The following is a 17,988-nucleotide window of genomic DNA, read 5'->3' on the forward strand; positions in this document are numbered from 1 at the left end:
GCACAGTTAGCTAGACTATTTTAAAAATAGCCGTCATTACCAAAATCGATTAGGAGCAGATAATCAATAAGTAGGCCTCTACAATACTTCTAAGTATTATTGTGTAGCAGTTTGAAGGTTGAATAAACCAGAGCTATTTGTTAATTATAATAATAATAATGCCTTTATTACTGTTGTTATTTATACAAATAATAATAATAATAATATATTTTTTTCTTTTTGAATATGCCCTAAACTTTTGAAGTAAAATATCGGCTCACGGTCGTTAATCTCCTACAGCTTGTCTTCCGACAAAGGCCTCCTCTAAAGATTTCAATTCAATCCTGTATTTTATTTTGCGAGTCCATGTTGGACCCGCTACTTTATTAATGTCGTCCTCCCATCTCATAGTCTGTCTACCTCTGTTTCTTTTGCCATCTCGGGGGTACCATTGCGTTACTAGTCTTGTCCATTTTTCTTTCTTTTCTCTCATCATATGTCCTGCCCAGATCCACTTTTACTTTTGCTTACTTTCACAATTGTTTATATGATGATCTTTGAATTTCGAGGATGTATACAAGGATTTGTTAGTTTTAGTGTTTCAAATGACTTTTATACTTCTTATGTCGCTAACATTCGTAGGCGAAGATCAAGTGAAACACTGGCTTGTCAGCCTTCCAAACAAATTATAAAAAATAATTACGATCTAAAGTAATATGTTGTGTCTATAGGTAAATCATACTTAGATGTATAAATTTTGTATTTAATTTGTTAACATTTGATAAAATTTGGGAAATGCATTAACACGTTTTGTCTCGAATATCCCGAACTCCTTTCGGAAGATGTGCCCATGTTTTTGCTATATAACAATATTTTACGATATATACGAATATAACATGTATCTAGAAATTCGCGAGATACTGAATTCCAAAGCGCTTGTAAAATGTTGACGTAATATTTTAAGGTCGATACAAAACATTGAACAACTCTAGACACTAAACATGATTCTGAATGTGAATATTGTGTTAAGTTCCAACGGGCACGTTGCTTAAATTATCTCTACCATTTTGTAATTTATATTATCATGACCGTGGATTTAAAATGTCATCACGTTAAGCTTACTTAAGTAACTTTTTGAACAGTGACTTCTTTTTTATTTCATATTGAAACACGCACTTGATAAACGGTACCAATTGGTGACTAACGAGCTAGAGATGAACATATCATGCTAACTTCGGTGGTAGGGTTTTGCGCTAGCCCATCTGAGTAGGTATCACCCACTCCACCACCAAACAGTTATACATAGTATTGTTGTATTTTGTATTGATGGGTAAAAACTAACTATAGAAGATACATTGGACTTGACATCACAATGTTAGTGTCTCGTTGATAATTTAAATGATGCTTACGCTGCCAATGGATGGTGTCAACTTTCCATCTTATTCCCATTTAACGGTCTGTCTACATTTTATAAATTATATAATAAAATAAAAACCAATAATTAATTTTGATAAATAATAATGGTAAATGATGATCCAATTAGAACACTACACATGAATCTTAGGTATATATATGAAATATATATATAATATATATGAAAATAGTATTATATTTGATGTTAAAAATACAAAGAAATATTGTGTTTATCATAATATTATTTTACTTATATTTAAATGAAGTGAACATTTTGTATTAAAAGACTCTGTAATAGTTACTTTTAGCTAGTTAAAATTACACAGCATTATTTATTTATTCCTTTATTAATATTTCAGAAACTTTATTGCTCATAGTGTATTGTAACAAAAGGCGCATTAAATGGCTGACGGGATCCTCTACCAAGCACGGTTTTAGCAAATCAATAAGAAACATGAAGACGGTACACCAACTATAAAGACAGTATACAATAATTACACACATCAAATTAATAATATAAATATTTTTATACAATGGGATGGATATACAGAAAGAAAGTATTTAATAATAAAAGATTCCATTATATTAAATAAAAAAATGGTTTTCTTTTTTATACTTTTGTATTATGTAGTGTAAACTGCGATGTAGTTACGATTCAATTCAATTTATTTGCTTAGAAGATAATATACATGTTTAGTCACTATATTTAATAATAATAATAACTTTATTATTCAGGCATCGAGGCCCATAACTGTCTACAGATTACATATTTATAATTACAGAACATTCATTAATAATTAAAATTAAAATTAGAATCATAAAAATTACAATTAAAATATATAAGAATTATAGATTAATTAAACACATAACAAATACAATTTTATATATATATATACGACTAGAAATTAACTAAAAATAATTGTTTATGTACGAGGCGCATAAACCAGATGATTACAATGACTTCTGGATCATCATATAGCCATTAACGTCATTTGCAATCATCATTATATTTATGACATGCTAATATTTTAACAAAATGTTAAAATGCATTATAAAAGTACAATTCACACTATCAATTTTATTATTAAATTCTAACACAAATATATTATTATTAGTTTTTGGTTGAATTTTATTAATAAAATTATAAAATAAATATGTTTGACATTTATTTCGGGAATCCATTGGTAACGAAATAGCATTACAACTTGCACATATAGAACATATTCTCGTAGATCATATTATGAAACTGAACGTTGCATAAACATTCTCAATCATGGCAACGAAGAGTAATATCTGTTATTTCAGCAGTAACGGGGTTGATGGATGAGTAGGATAAACAGCGCGAAAAGCCAAAAAACAAGAATGAGCCTAACCGTACAATACCACCTAATAATAAATTTTATAAGGATCATCCGATTCATGAAGATGAATTTTGTGTCATGTGATGCTTTTCTTACAATAACATCCTGTGATTGTCACAGTGTTGCGCTAAGTTTGCAGCTTATTCCACCAAACTGCTCCGATTCGGGTTGGTGGAATACACATGTGGCAGAATTTGAGTGAAATTAGAGTGGGGAGATATTAGGAACCAAAGTCCATTTCTATACCCCTGACAATGTGTATGCAAAATTTCATGACAATCGTTTGAGTAGTTAAGACGTGAAAGCGTTACATAGAAACAAACAAAATCAAATTTTCTATATACATTAGACGTAAAAATCTTTGTATCACTACTTACATCTTTACATATTAATCATATAATTCAACTACAAAGGTAATGAGATTCTATGATAAAATAAACAAAAATACAACTGCAACTTTCTTTATATTGATAAGCAATTAAGAGTAAGCTATCTATAATATTAAAATCTAAATAAGTTTTATCTTACAAAATTATTCATTAAAAATATTTCAATTAATATTATTCTTTCGAACAGGAGTTTCGAGAGCAATACTGTATCAACAACAAACAACTGGACTTGCTGGAACTGGAGAAGTCCAAGAAGGACAGATTCCTCGGATGCCTGTCGCAGTACCACATCGAGAGTCCATGCTCCAGAGCAAACAGGTATGCTAACAGAAACATAACTATGAATATTAGTTAAAATACTTAGTAAATTTTTATATTTATTGTTAATAAATAATGTTCGAGTAATATATGTAGTTATGATATTTGTCGGTAGATGGCACTAGTAGTACATTGTGATGTTTCTGAATCGCGATGGCCAAAACCCCCTATAGAAATTATAAGGTATTTTGTTGTGTTAGTTTTTTGGCTCCTTATACAGTTCTTTATTTCAAGTGGTGTTTGATTTATCGTAGCCAATAAATAGGTTCACAAATAAAATCAAACTTGTTATAATTATATGAAAGTGCCTTATATGAAATATATAAGGCAATATAGGATTGTAACAGTCTGTTAAATTCCCATTGCGATTGCGGTGTCTTTCTCCTTATTTAGGTGAAGCTTTAGATTTTATACCACCACGCCACTCCAATGCAAATGACTAGTAGTCTGACAATCAAGACATGTAGGTTTCACTCACGATGTTTTCCTTCAACTCCGAGAACCAGATTACTTATTAAAACAAATTAAAAATATGATGAACCCATAGCCTTCGATTAAGATTCACATGTTCTACTTACTGAGCTATTATTTGGCATGCGTTGACACATGACTCATAATAAAACATGTATCTTACTCCTGTATTAGTATTGTTATTTAAAATATTGGAGATATTCTATGTTGTTCGTTAAATTTCCTTTTTAAGATAGTCGTCGTAAGTCGTGATATTCTCCGACAGAATTTTTTGCCCTTTGTTAACATTTTTTTAGCGTTGGCATTTGAAGAAATATTTTTGTGTTTGTTACGTTGCGAAATATAAATGTATATCTTCTTTTTATTTTGTCTACTATATTTCTCGAAAAAATGAACTCCCTATGAATGTTTCTTTTTTGTTTACATAATACATACTTTGAAGACTGATTTTCTACAATACAAAGACTTTCTATCAAAGCGTATTAATCTTTCATAATATATTAAATTGTTTGCCCATTTATGTAATGTACGTACATCAAAGTAAACGATATTTCTATAATTTTCCGTAATATGTAATCGGATTATGTACAAACAATTTCATCATTGAAACAGTTTTTTATATAAAATATAATATCCTGGGATTATTCACACACAGTTGGATACGTATATTAAGTGTATGTTGAAGTAATGTTAAAATTTTGAAACATGATTAGTATTTTCAAGAGAAAGATTTTTAAATTACTATGTTACATCTAATAGTGTAATTACAGGCACAAAGGACATAAAATCTTAGTTCCCAAGGTTGGTGGCGCATTGGCTATGTAAGCGATGGTTGACATTTCTTACAATGCCAATGTCTAAGGGCGTTGGTGACCACTTACCATCAGGTGGCCCATATGCTCGTCCGCCTTCCTATTCTATATAAAAAAATATTCTAACAGGAAATCACGTATAATGTATATGCATAAACTGAAACATCGGATAATTTTTTTTAATATACATGTATTAGACATCTGTCGGACAAAATTATGACCCACGCGGCAAGGCCATAGCCCAGCTGTGGGGCATTTGCATATATTTATATATAATTTTACTTTACGCTTTATATATATCACTTATAAAATAAAATATTTATCGTTGAAATGTTCAACTTTAAACCGAATAATCTTAAAGACTGATAATGAAAGTAAAGCCTAAAGCTACTGTACTAGTCTTTTCAAACCCATTTTATATAATTTGTTATCTTTTAATATTAAACTTACTTTGTTTAGGTAATAACTCTCATAACGATGTCCATCTCAATTTAATCATATTTCATAAGTAATAAATTAAGAATGACCATCCGTGGAATCAACTTGACTTGAATATTTGAATTTTATGATAAACTAATCGTCCCGGCTTCGGCTCCCGGCACGGGGAACTAGTAAGAATAATGTATTTTGGATAGGATTTGCGTAAAATAGTTAGTTCTTAATCTACGTCGGGAAGGATTAAGTGAGACGAATTTCAAGTCCATCTCGCGCTTACTTTAGGAGACCTCGGGATGAGTGGTTTTTCGCTTATATATATAACAACAATATACAACAACAATTTTTTTTACAAATAAAAGTTCAATTAATTTTATTAGATATTTATTTAATTTTTTTTAAATTTTAATTCTCTTTGGAATAATAATTCTCTTGAAATAAGTAATTAATTTGTCATACATACATACATGCACATACATTAAAAATTCATATAACATCAACGCCACCAACCAAGGCAGCTAAGATGCTATATATATGTATATATATAAATAATGAGTAGGTTGTATATAACCCTGATAAGCTTGCACGTGATCCACCACCAAGTAAACCTCGTTAAATATGTAAAAATATATTAGAAATGTTCTTGTGATTTTCACGGAATGAATTTCCTTAGTGTAGGCATATAAAAGTTTATACTAAGATTACCTTTTCTTATAAAGCTTATATGATTAAAAAAAAACAGGAAAAAACGGTCTTTGTAACCATATTCCTGTTAAGATCAAATCACCCATGAGGCCTATCAACGCCCGATTCATGCATAGCATGTTTGTACCAAGTTATTACCCGTTACCAGTTTTATGGAGAAGTTGAAAATTATTAGCCTCAAGTCAACAATAAATCGTTTTTGTTCAAACGTTTTATCTGATACGTTGAGATGGATAGGCCAATTGGGACTAACGAGATAAGGAAGGGATCATCGAATTAAACGATTTTCGGCTCGAAGCATTGTATTGTTTTGTTTTGTATATAGCTTGACTATTACTTTAAGAAAACGTAGTCAGTTATTTCTTGAAATTATTCGATGCATATCTAGATATAGAGATTCATAAGATTCGTGGACCTAAAAATCAACAATCTTTATTCAATATAGAAGCAAAAATAATTACACTTATTAACTGTCAAAAAATGTATCATTGATTCGTTTTTTCTTCCAAGATGTAAGAAGTAATTCGTTTTACATCTTTTACACACAAAGGTTCACTTCTAAGTTTTTATATGTTTGTAAGTTAAACTTGATTTGTCTATCTTGAGTAGATGAAATCCTGCCTCTTGTACTTCCACTAATCGACATTCTTGAAAAATAAGTTCCGAACCTTTAACAATATAATTTGGCCGGCAGTAAACTAATTGCGAGTAAACTGATTGTTTCATAGTTAAATTTTATATATTTATATAGAATAGGAAGGCGGACGAGCATATGGGCCACCTGATGGTAAGTGGTCACCAACGCCCATAGACATTGGCATTGTAAGAAATGTTCATCGCTTACATCACCAATGCGCCACTAACCTTGGGAACTAAGATGTTATGTCCCTTGTGCCTGTAATTCCACTGGCTCACTCGGAACTCCTTCAAACCAGAACAGAATAATACCAAGTACTGCTGTTTTGCAGTAGAAAGATTGATTGGTACCTACCCAGACGAGCTTGCACAAAGCTCTACCACCAATAAAATCAAATCTCTTATATTTTGCTACCTCTTGTTTTTCTATTTAATAAAAATATTGTAATGTTTTTCCATATCCGACGTTATGTTGACACATACAAGTTAGAATTTACGGCTGGAAAAATGTTTCTACTATTTTGTTTATAAGCTCGTATAAAACGTTTACAATGTACAAATTCCATGCAATATTCATTTTACGGGACCATAAAGTGCAATACAACTACGGTTCAAACAAATATATCACACAAGCTACTCTCCTAAATTTAAAATCTAAAGGCAGACTAATGTTTTCGATAATAATGGTCGGTTAAAAAAAAAGTTACATCCTGTTAATATCTTACTACTGGGCTGCGGGTTCCTCTCATTTTGAGGAGAAGGTTTGGAGCGGGCGGCTGATGTTCATCCCTCACATTTTTCACGATGTTTTACAAATTAAGCTCATAAAATCTAAGTGATGATTGCTGGGTTTGAACCGGTTGTGAGCGGTTGTGATTCACGTGTTCTCACCACTGGGCCATCTTGGCTTAATGCTCTTTCCTTATAATATTGCCTTAAGCTTTATTTATTTAAACTACATCATGCAATTAAAATATCTGCTTAGTGAGGCAAAATTATAGGGTCGAACCTGACCCCTTTTATGCTACATAGTTCCCACTTCATTTAACGCATATTTAAAGGTGAAAATGGAAAAAATACATAATAAATAAATAGAAATTGTGAATGAAAATCCAGAAGTGAAATTGATTTTATAAAAACCTCATATTTGTTTTTTTTTAAATAGAACACCAAATCATATTAAATTGACGTAAATAACTCACTCAATTACTCTTAAAAATCCAAATAACACATTTGAACGCATTCAACAAATCACAAGTCGCGCTAATAATTAATTATTTACTTTACTGTTTGTTCTCATGGTTTCAATATCATCTGCTTACTGTAAATGTTTCTAAGACTTGTTATATGATTTTTAAAGCAAAATATAAGGTAATTCCGTTGCATAATCCGCTCAAAATTGTCAATATACCATTAAAACTAAAAAATACAGAAAAATTCTTAGGCAAACGCCTTTTTTTTATAGAATAGGAATGTGGACGAGCATATGGGCCACCTGATGGTAAGTGGTCACCGCCCTTAGACATTGGCATTGTAAGAAATGTCAACCATCGCTTATAGCCAATGCGCCACCAACCTTGGGAACTAAGATTTTATGTCCCTTGTGCCTGTAATTACACTGGCTCACTCATCCTTCAAACCGGAACACAACAATATCAAGTATTGCTGTTTTTGGTAGAATATCTGATGAGTGGGTGGTACCTACCCAGACGAGCTTGCACAAAGCCCTACCACCAGTAGGAAATTAACATGGAAATAGACAACAAATTAACATGGAAGTTTCATACTGAATACATTATAAGTAAGCTTTCGTCACTTCTTGGCTCTTTCCGAAACATGGTGCGCTGTATCCCGCGTCTGTTACGACACCCTGATTAAACCACATCTTTCGTACTTAATTGAAGTAAGGGGCAGTGCTGCCAAAACAAAACTAGCTGATGTTAAAGTTGCTTAAAACAAAATGATCAAAATGCTCTTTAATTAACCATATACTCCAACCATTAAAATCTGTATTGAAACAAAAAAAAATGAATATTCGACAATTATATTTTTACAATATTTGCATTTTTTCAACTAAATTTTACTAAAATAAAACAACAGTCTAAACAAAGCACGCGTCGAGCGAATCTCATTGTCCTGTCTCATTTTCCATACTTTGTTCTTATCTTCGATAAGAACGAACCGTGGCAAAAAAAATGTAACATTTGAAGGAATGCAACTTTTTAACAAAATACCCTCAAATATAAGAAATGTAAACTCGCTTAAAACATTTAAGACACGACTAGCCGCGTATCTTACAAAAGATCATTCGTTTCTAATCGAGTAGTCACAATGTGTTAAATGAGTATGAATTAATAAAATAATGACTAAAGTAACAACGAACGACGAATGTAATAACTAATTATAAGTTTATCATTGTTCTCATGTAAGTGGCGTTAGTCTTTATGGGAATAAATATTCTTTAAACCTACCTGTCTACTAATAAAATGGCGGTTTTAAATTAGCGCGCGTCTTGTCTTTTTTACAATGCTCTTGTATGGATCAAGGAAAATATATATTTAATATACATTCATATATAAAACTGTTTAGGTTGAATCTTTAAAAGTACGAATTATTTTGAGAAGGAATCGCCAATAAGCTCGTCTCTTAGCCTTAATACTATTAACAGACGAACAGGATAATAAAATATTCAATTTGTTTCCTTAAGATTTCCCAGGAACCCATTTATTGAGAAAATCCATTAAAGGTCAGATACACGACGCGTAAAGACTTTTTACCATTTAGGTAAATTAACAGAACGATTTATTTCGTGAGAGGAAATGTTTAAGTGTTTCATTAAACCGAGTATTCTGCTATAAATTAACTGAGTTTAATGGTAGAGGAATGGAAAATTATACGATGTAAAATGTACTATATTATTTAATATTAATTTGTAATTTGCGCCTTTGCTGTTTTAAATAGAACACGTGACGATTATTTGTAAAATTAGATATTTAATTGTTATTTTGAAAATAAAATGCGGATTAACTTATAAACGTTGCTTGGTGACGGATTAGTTAAACACTATTTTATCTCTTTCTGTCATTATTGACTTGACATTCAAAAGAAAAAGGCAGCGTTGTTTGGCTGTTTTTGTACAGCTATACTGTTACATATGGCTGTAGAGTTTGTTTGTTTGACCGCACTTTGAGATAAAACCTTAATTATGTATGAGAAGTTGAAATGAGCAGCTATTTGATAATATAGGTACGATTCAGATACATACTCAGGTTTTTTAATTCAAACAAAACACAAAAAACTTTTAAAATAGAAGTTATTATCTATTCGTTGACTGCATTGTTAACGACAGTATTAGCGAAATTTTAGAGATTTATTTACATAATTTGAACCTCAAATAGTATACAAATAGTAATAAAACATACAAATAGTATAAAAACATACAAAAAGTAAATAAAAGCTTATCATGCTAAAATATATTTCGCAGCTGTGTTCCAGCTTTAAGCCTGTGTTATGCTTTAAGATACAATAGTTGGTAATGTAATAACAGGCACAAGAGACATAACATTTTAGTGCACAATTGTTGATGGAGCATTGACGATATAAGTAATGGCTTTGGGCGGTGGTTACACTTACATTAGTTAGTCTGCTAGACTGCTTACTTATTTTATATTAATAAAAAATATATTACACTTTCACAAACAAATTAACTTAGACACAAAGTTCTGTTTACATATATTACTTCTACATGTCGCATATGATTTCAACTTGCTCAATTAATGCCACCAATTTGTAACTTTTGTGCTTGCATCGCTAATTTATATACCCATTTTCTCTTATTCATATTTAATTATCGAATTCTCACAAGCCTTCATTACAGAAATACTATTGAAACTACGAAATTAAAATACAATTTAAAATAATGGAACTACAAAATGAGAAAAGAGTTTCTAGAAAACCAGTTATTCATTTAAAATGTTAATACCCCGAATACACAGGAAATTTTCCCTATGTATATTTTACATTTTATATATTTTTGGAGTCGAATGGTAAAACTGACAAAATATATTTTTGGCTTTTGCACGAAGCCCTATTGATATTTATCAATGAGTGTGATATAAATTATTCTTACTTGTTTCTGCAAAGTAAATATGATTTCTGAATCATGCTTATTACAAAAAAAAACATTAAATGCATCGATCATAGATAACTAGGAGTTCAAATAAATCACAACAGATTACAACTTAAATTTTTATATTTTCCATTAAGTATGTGATAATTAGATTTCCCATATCACTTAATTAATTATTTATTTAATTTAACTTTTTTAATTATAATAATTGGTTCTTTTTATTTTCTGTCAATCAAAAATATTGATCTTAAAATTAAAAATCATAGTTTTCAGGTTATAGTTAAACAAAATTAAAATAATTACCTGTCGATCAAAACTACATAATTTAAAAAATAATTAATCAAATAGTAAATGTAGGTAAGTTTGATAATGGTGAAATTAATTCCAGGTCATCATTTCTATCCGTGTGTGTCCGTCGTCGAGTGCCCTCAGATGAGAATCTCAACACCGACTATGCGCCCATACAGCGGTTTCCAAGGTATATTTCTAAATAATAAATTGCTTGCTTTCAAAATAACTGATACTAATATCTCCTGTTGTGGAACTTCTCCATAATTTTTTGTGACGTTATTCGACAGATCTTTTCGAGTACATCTATGATACCTATAAATATATTATACAATTTTGTACTTGTATTAAAATAAATTTGATTGTAGTTTATTATAGTTTTAACAAATTGTAATTTGTAAATTAGCAAGACGATAAGGTTAATTACAATCTAATTGCTATAACACAGAAGATACGTAATATTGCATCTTGGATTTTGACATACCCACATTATATTAAGTGAAGATTTTAATTTGTTGTTCTTTAATATAATATTTAAGTATGTTAATCTTGTTTTCTCAAATATTTAAAGTTAATTGAATTCTTTTTTTTTTTAAGAAATAAATTCTTAAACCGTAAATATTAAACCAAGGTACGATAATTTCATATATTCACGGAATATATCTTTTTTATACAGTATATGCTATTGAATCGTTTAACGATAACCCTCTGAGTCTGCGTTCGTTAAACATGGTTTTACCTTTAATGGTTTTTGAATTAAGTCTAGAGTTTTCCCTACAGCCTACAGCTGTCAGTTTTAGTGATCAAGCAGGCTTAACGCGTTGAGCCATTACAAGTGACAGCCCTTCAACGATACTCTAGACTGTTTTTGCGTATATTTCACATTTTTAATGTGACGATTTATAAAAAACTAGACCCAAAAACGGCTTACAGTATATAGAATACAGAATACAGTAATTATCATTGCTAAAATAGATTGATATAGAATTGAAATTCTTACATATTACATTTGCGGTTATATATATATGCATAGACACTGTCTTAATTTTAGTGAAACGTTGATGCATTATTAACACATGGGCAATATAGCTCGCTAACTCCTATAACTCCTTTCTAGCAGATAGAGCTTTGATTGCTTGATTGAAATCGATTGGATTACTGAGTATGTTTATTTATATTTAACATATAAATGTTAGTAGTGCAACGGCGTATTTATATATATTGAATATTATATATTTTGATGTATTTTCAGTAAAGCCAAGCTTAGTAAGGAATTATGTAATTCTGTTTGAATTTATATATCTACCACGAGACAATAAATTTGACAATGTACTGTTGGAGCGCATGTGTGTGGGTGTTGGCGGCGTGGGTGTTTATATGAGCGTGTTTATGTGTGTGTGTTTAAGTGTAATCGAGATAGTTGTTACATTTTAGAAATAAATTATTATTTTATACTGGAATAGATTCGGTCAACCGGCTCCAGCACCTCCCGAGGTGTGCGCATATGATGCCGATTTGGAATGCTCATACTTTCGCCGGCGGCCCCGCTCGGTGTGCAGTCAGCCTGACCCCAAACGCTACACCTGGATGCCAGAGGATGAAGACTTCACCCGGATGGAGTGGCCACAGTAAGTTCTATTGGAGAAGTTACAACCATTATAGATTTATCAATTTCAAGAGGGTCAAGATTGAACTAACTCGTCCTATTGATTTATACTCAAGCTATATAGCCAAATTATAGCGAACACTTTGTAACTATCAGATCTATTCATCTATCATCAATTTACTCAAATGAAACATTGATGAAATATTTGTCTTCACTATTAAAGTATCAAAAATCACCACAACATGACCTCTATTTTTTATATGGCGTAATTATAATAAGTCAGGTAACCATTGGTAAATTACTGACAATATGACAAGCTGAGTTAAGGGCTTTTGGTTTTGAAGCTTATTCCTCCCCTGCTTTGGTATCGGTTTCACCGCTGATCCAGAGCTAAATTATAAATATTAATTAAGCATATGAAAGTTAAGTTGTGCTTGCATGTGCTCAAGTTTGGAAGTTCCATTTAGGAGTCACTTGTTCAAATCACAGGAATTTCTAGCTAATATATAAATATATATATTTTAATATCCTGGGACATAATCTTAACACTACGCAATAGTTCCCGTGGCTGGTGACGCAATTACATTGATATGATATATCATGTAAGATGATAAAAAGTAGTCTATATTTCTTAAAGTGCCAGTGTGAACTGTGAAGTATCTGTCATGAGTTAGTGACTATATAACAACAGTTGCTATAATATTTACTGGCAAAATTATAATAAAAATAAAAAATAAACATAGACGGTGTTTATTTAAAACATTTAAAAAAAATTGCCAAACGTCTATTAAGCTAATTGTTTAATTAATAAATGTTGCGCATTAATTCTAAATTACAGTACAGTAACAACCTGTTAATGTCCCACTGCTGTGCTAAGGCCTCCTCTCCCTTTTGAGGAGAAGGTTTGGAGCTTATACAACCACACTGCTCCCATGCGGGTTGGTAGATTACACATGTGGCATAATTTCAATGAAATTAGATACATGCGGGTTTCCTCGCAATGTTTTTCTTCACTGTCAAACACGAAATGAACTATAAACACAAATTCTAAATTACGTTTCATTTAAATGGGTCACCTTAAAATAGGTTAAATACGATATCGATTGCCTTTGTTTTCCCAGGCGATTTCAATTAAAAAAATGAAAAAATTATCAAACCAACTCCACCGTAAAGTCACATCATACACTCTACAGATAATATAATCTTACGCTTGGCACAATAAAAAAAAGTAATTGAATATGTTTAAACTAAATTGAAAAAAATATTAATTTGGGACAACCAACAGTAGACATACAATAAATTTACAATATAAATAATTAATTAAAAAAGTTTATGATTGAATGTAGTGGCCAATCTAATTAGACATAAATAAATAATTAATGTTTCATATTACTTGCAGATCGGTAATAGAAGATAACGCGGGTTGGCCCCAAAACTATAGTGTGGACCAAATCGCGTCTATAAGCCGAGGAGGCTCATTACCTAGACCACCCTCTATTATACCGTGAGTACATTTTTAACATCATCCTTATTAATAGAATAAGATAACCACTTACCCAACCTTCACATTGTAAGTGTAAAGTTCTACCCAATAGTTTGTAATCGATTGTTTTTAAAATGAATCTAAATGCTTTACAGCCGCTGTTAAATTACTAGAAAGCGTGTTTTGTGGGTTATTTTCATTTAACATTTTAAGTAGCCTTTTGGGCATTTGAGCACAAAATATGTCTGACGTCCATTTGTAGCAATAACTTCAACAATAACAATGTTTATTAAAAAGGGTCACAGAAAAGATTATTTATCTTTTTACAATAAAAAGTTATTAATGCCGGTGCAAGGATAGTGTAATTAGCTTGTAGCTTTGTGTTAGTTTTAGTCGGAATGCGGTACACTAAATGTACAATTAGCATACTTGAAACCGAATATTTATTTAAACAACAACCGAAATATTACGAGAAAATGATATGTATTTATGTAGAAAAACTGTTTCTTATGGGCTGCGTGTGAGAAGACATACAATAAGATTTATGACAATAAACACTGCAGACTCTCGAACAAAATTGAATTGGTATTTTGTTTAGTCATCAGTAGATAACTATTACAATGTATTTTTCTATAATAAATAATAAAACAGCAATACCTAGTATATTTGTGTTCTTGTTATAAGAGTGAGTCAGCCAGTGTAACTACAGATACCAGGAACCTTAGTTTCCACGGCTGGTAGCGCATTGCCGATGTAAGGTATGGTTAATATTTCTTCCGGCGCTCTAATGTTTTTGAGTGCTCATGACTACTTAACATCAAGTAGCCCTCAGTCCACCTTCTTATGTTTGTATACCTACTCGTTCTCAGAGGCACAGAAAAGAACATAGGGAGTACCTAACACCTCTGCTGGATAAAATATCATGATATATTTATAAAGTTATCTATTTATTATTCTATAAAAGATAATCGATTATATTGCACGAGAATGGGAATATATTTAGCTTAGACATAAATAGCAAATGTCACATAACTTACACGTGTGTATAATACTGTTCTTATAAATAAAATCATTAAAAAGTTTTTATAAAACTTTAATTACCATCAAAAAACTACGCTAATTAAAGTAAGTGCCATTGGCCGATGTCAGCCGATGACGTAATCAGCGACCAATGAGCGTTCAGTATTTAGTTTTTGGTAAATCAACTTTGCTTATCATTTCGGAAAACAGCGATAGAATGAGACAATATAATTTATAGAAATTTAACAAATTACATACGTTTCTAGCAGAATATTTTTTTTTATTTTCTATTAAAATTACTATACACTTATTCCTTATTTTAATTTCTCAACGATAAATTTAGTGTATCGAGAAATTTCCAAAGCAGTTTTCATTACTTATTAAATGTTGCGTAAAATTAGATTTTTTCAAAATATTTACGATTATAAGTTATATAAATACTCATATTACGATATTCGAATAGGGTTTTAATAGCATTTTTAAATCATACCATAAAAAAGATTAAAACTATTGGATTGGAACTTCCTATTAAATCATCTATTGCTGGGCAAAAAGCTCTTCTTCTGGTTAAAGATAGATATCAAAATTTTCTCCAACAGATAGGTATCCTCACATTGTCTTCATTACTACAGAGCATAAGATAAATTATTATAAATGCGACCCAATTGGTTTTTCTGTTTCTACGATACTCTATAAAAACATCCATAACAAAAGTAGTTATCTCGATTTAATTCGTTTACATTATTATCTTTATCAAATATTTTCATTAAATTAGTTGGATTAATGTTATATCATTGTTTGTAATAAATGAACCCGACTAGGCCAAAGCAATTACATGCTTGCTGGCCGTTAGCAATTAGGACGAACCCATTATTCTGGTTCAAGCCTTACATTTATCTATTTTCATCCCCTTTATTCTCCAGCCATAAAAGGTTATAAAGGTCACATAGTACGTATCCTTGGTTTTAGTGTTATAAACTTTTATAAAAACAAATCGCACATAAAGTTCTGATTATTTCACTAAATAGAATACTAAGTTTCAGACAATCCCAAAAATTTAACATGAACATTTATGGTCTTATTTATAAACTACATTAAGTAAAAAATTAATCAGTATCGTCATATTATAATCACTAATTATCGCTTAAGATATTATTATGTTAAATTCATATTTACATTTTACTTTTATATTTGTAAAAAAAAAACGGTTTTTATAGTAATGATAAAAACCATGTCTTAACTAGCTCAAAGACCTTCTCTCATGAAGAGGACGACAGTTTAGTCCACCACACTTCGGTGGACACGTGTCAGGCTTTCATCTGACACATATTTTATCATACTGATTTTTCTTCAGCAGTAGAATAGAATAGAATAGAATAGAATATGCTTTATTGTACACCAAAAGAGTTACATAACCATTTTAAACAAAAACACAAAAAAAAACGAAAACTATTTTGTACAAAAGGCGGTCTTATCGCTATGAGCAGTAGATGAGTTTTAAACACAAATTAATTTGAAATATTATATCGAAATGTGTTTAGTAGTGTATTAGTTATAGAAAAATGCAAGCTTACATTAGCGCTCGCTTACTAACGTCCTTCCTCTTCCTAAAAACTTTAGTTCAGTTTATTTATAACACATTCTCAAAATAAATAACATATTATGTACAAACTTTAAGCACAATACCTCCTTTTTACTGTGAATTGGACTTTAAATTTATAAAATAAAGTAGACCATTATATATTTTGTTATTTTATCTTAAATTATTTGTTCTTTTTTCACATAAGTTTTTATACAAAATTTCTCAACCCTCGAGTGTGAACCGGATATATAGCGTTCTAGTAACACCAGAAAAACGTTATTGTTCATCAATCAGAATAAATTTTCCTAGTGGGTCCTTCCTTCGCTGGTCTTCTTTGGTTCTCAGGCCTGATGTATTTCTCCATCAAAATCTATTGTAGACAAAAGACAATCAATTAATAAACTATTATAATAAAGATTTTTTTTTTATAGAATAGGAAGGTGGACGAGCATATGGGCCACCTGATGGTAAGTGGTCACCAAACGCCCTTAGACATTTGCACTGTCAGAAATGTCAACCATCGCTTATAGCCAATGCGCCACCAACCTTGGGAACTAAGATTTTATGTCCCTTGTGCCTGTAATTACACTGGCTCACTCACCCTTCAAACCGGAACACAACAATATCAAGTATTGCTGTTTTGCGGTAGAATATCTGATGAGTGAGTGGTACCTACCCAGACGAGCTTGCACAAAGCCCTACCACCAGTAAACATACAATACATTTCACTGCCCCTCTCTTTCCCATGGGTGTCGTAAGAGGCGACTAAGGGATATCTGAGCGACCATCTGCTCATCTGGTGGTAGGATGCTAACATCCGCCTGGCTTGTTACCACCGTACGCATGGTGAAAAACTCGTGAAGTGGCTTGCAGCCGCGTTTCGAGGTCAGCCAGCGTACAGCCAGTGCCCGAGCGAGTGTTGCTGCGATGGGTGTTGGTCCAGTGGAGGCGGCTGTTGAACCAATGCCGGGGGAAACTGTATTGACCAGCCGGACAGGGAGACCTGAAGAAACGGCTGTTCCGCTGGCCGCCCGTGGCATAGTACAGGGGCCCGAGCGTGCCTAACCAGCTCGCGAGGCTGCCCCACCAGGCCACGCATAATCTCGGGGTGGACCGTCGTGCCGGTTGGTGACCGGAAGGTGGGGTCCCAGCGGCCACTTCCGGGGGGGTGCGGGGGCCCTTCCGTCCAGCGGAACAGTATATTTTCCCTTTTGGCAACCATTTGGGAAAACACGCCTCCATACTTTGCCCATCCCTATCATGGCAATACGTCGCTCGCTTCACGTCTCTTTTCCCTATTTTTCCAAATGGTAGCGCAACTAAGAAATAACGGTCGTTCAGCGGTGCACACCCCCACCATA

The 17,988-nt window shown here is 31.9% G+C and overlaps 1 protein-coding gene across 1 annotated transcript in view; it reads left to right on the forward strand.

The window, feature by feature from the left end:
• LOC126771818 (uncharacterized) overlaps positions 1–17,988 on the forward strand; it is a 227,992-nt gene that overhangs the window by 187,580 nt on the left and 22,424 nt on the right. The window contains exons 4-7 of the mRNA XM_050491922.1: positions 3,330–3,460; positions 11,037–11,126; positions 12,400–12,564; positions 13,942–14,046. Of these exons, the coding sequence (XP_050347879.1) occupies positions 3,330–3,460; positions 11,037–11,126; positions 12,400–12,564; positions 13,942–14,046 (491 nt within the window). The remainder of the gene's footprint in view (positions 1–3,329; positions 3,461–11,036; positions 11,127–12,399; positions 12,565–13,941; positions 14,047–17,988) is intronic.

Source organism: Nymphalis io, chromosome 11, assembly GCF_905147045.1.
Source record: "Nymphalis io chromosome 11, ilAglIoxx1.1, whole genome shotgun sequence".
NCBI lineage: Eukaryota > Metazoa > Arthropoda > Insecta > Lepidoptera > Nymphalidae > Nymphalis > Nymphalis io.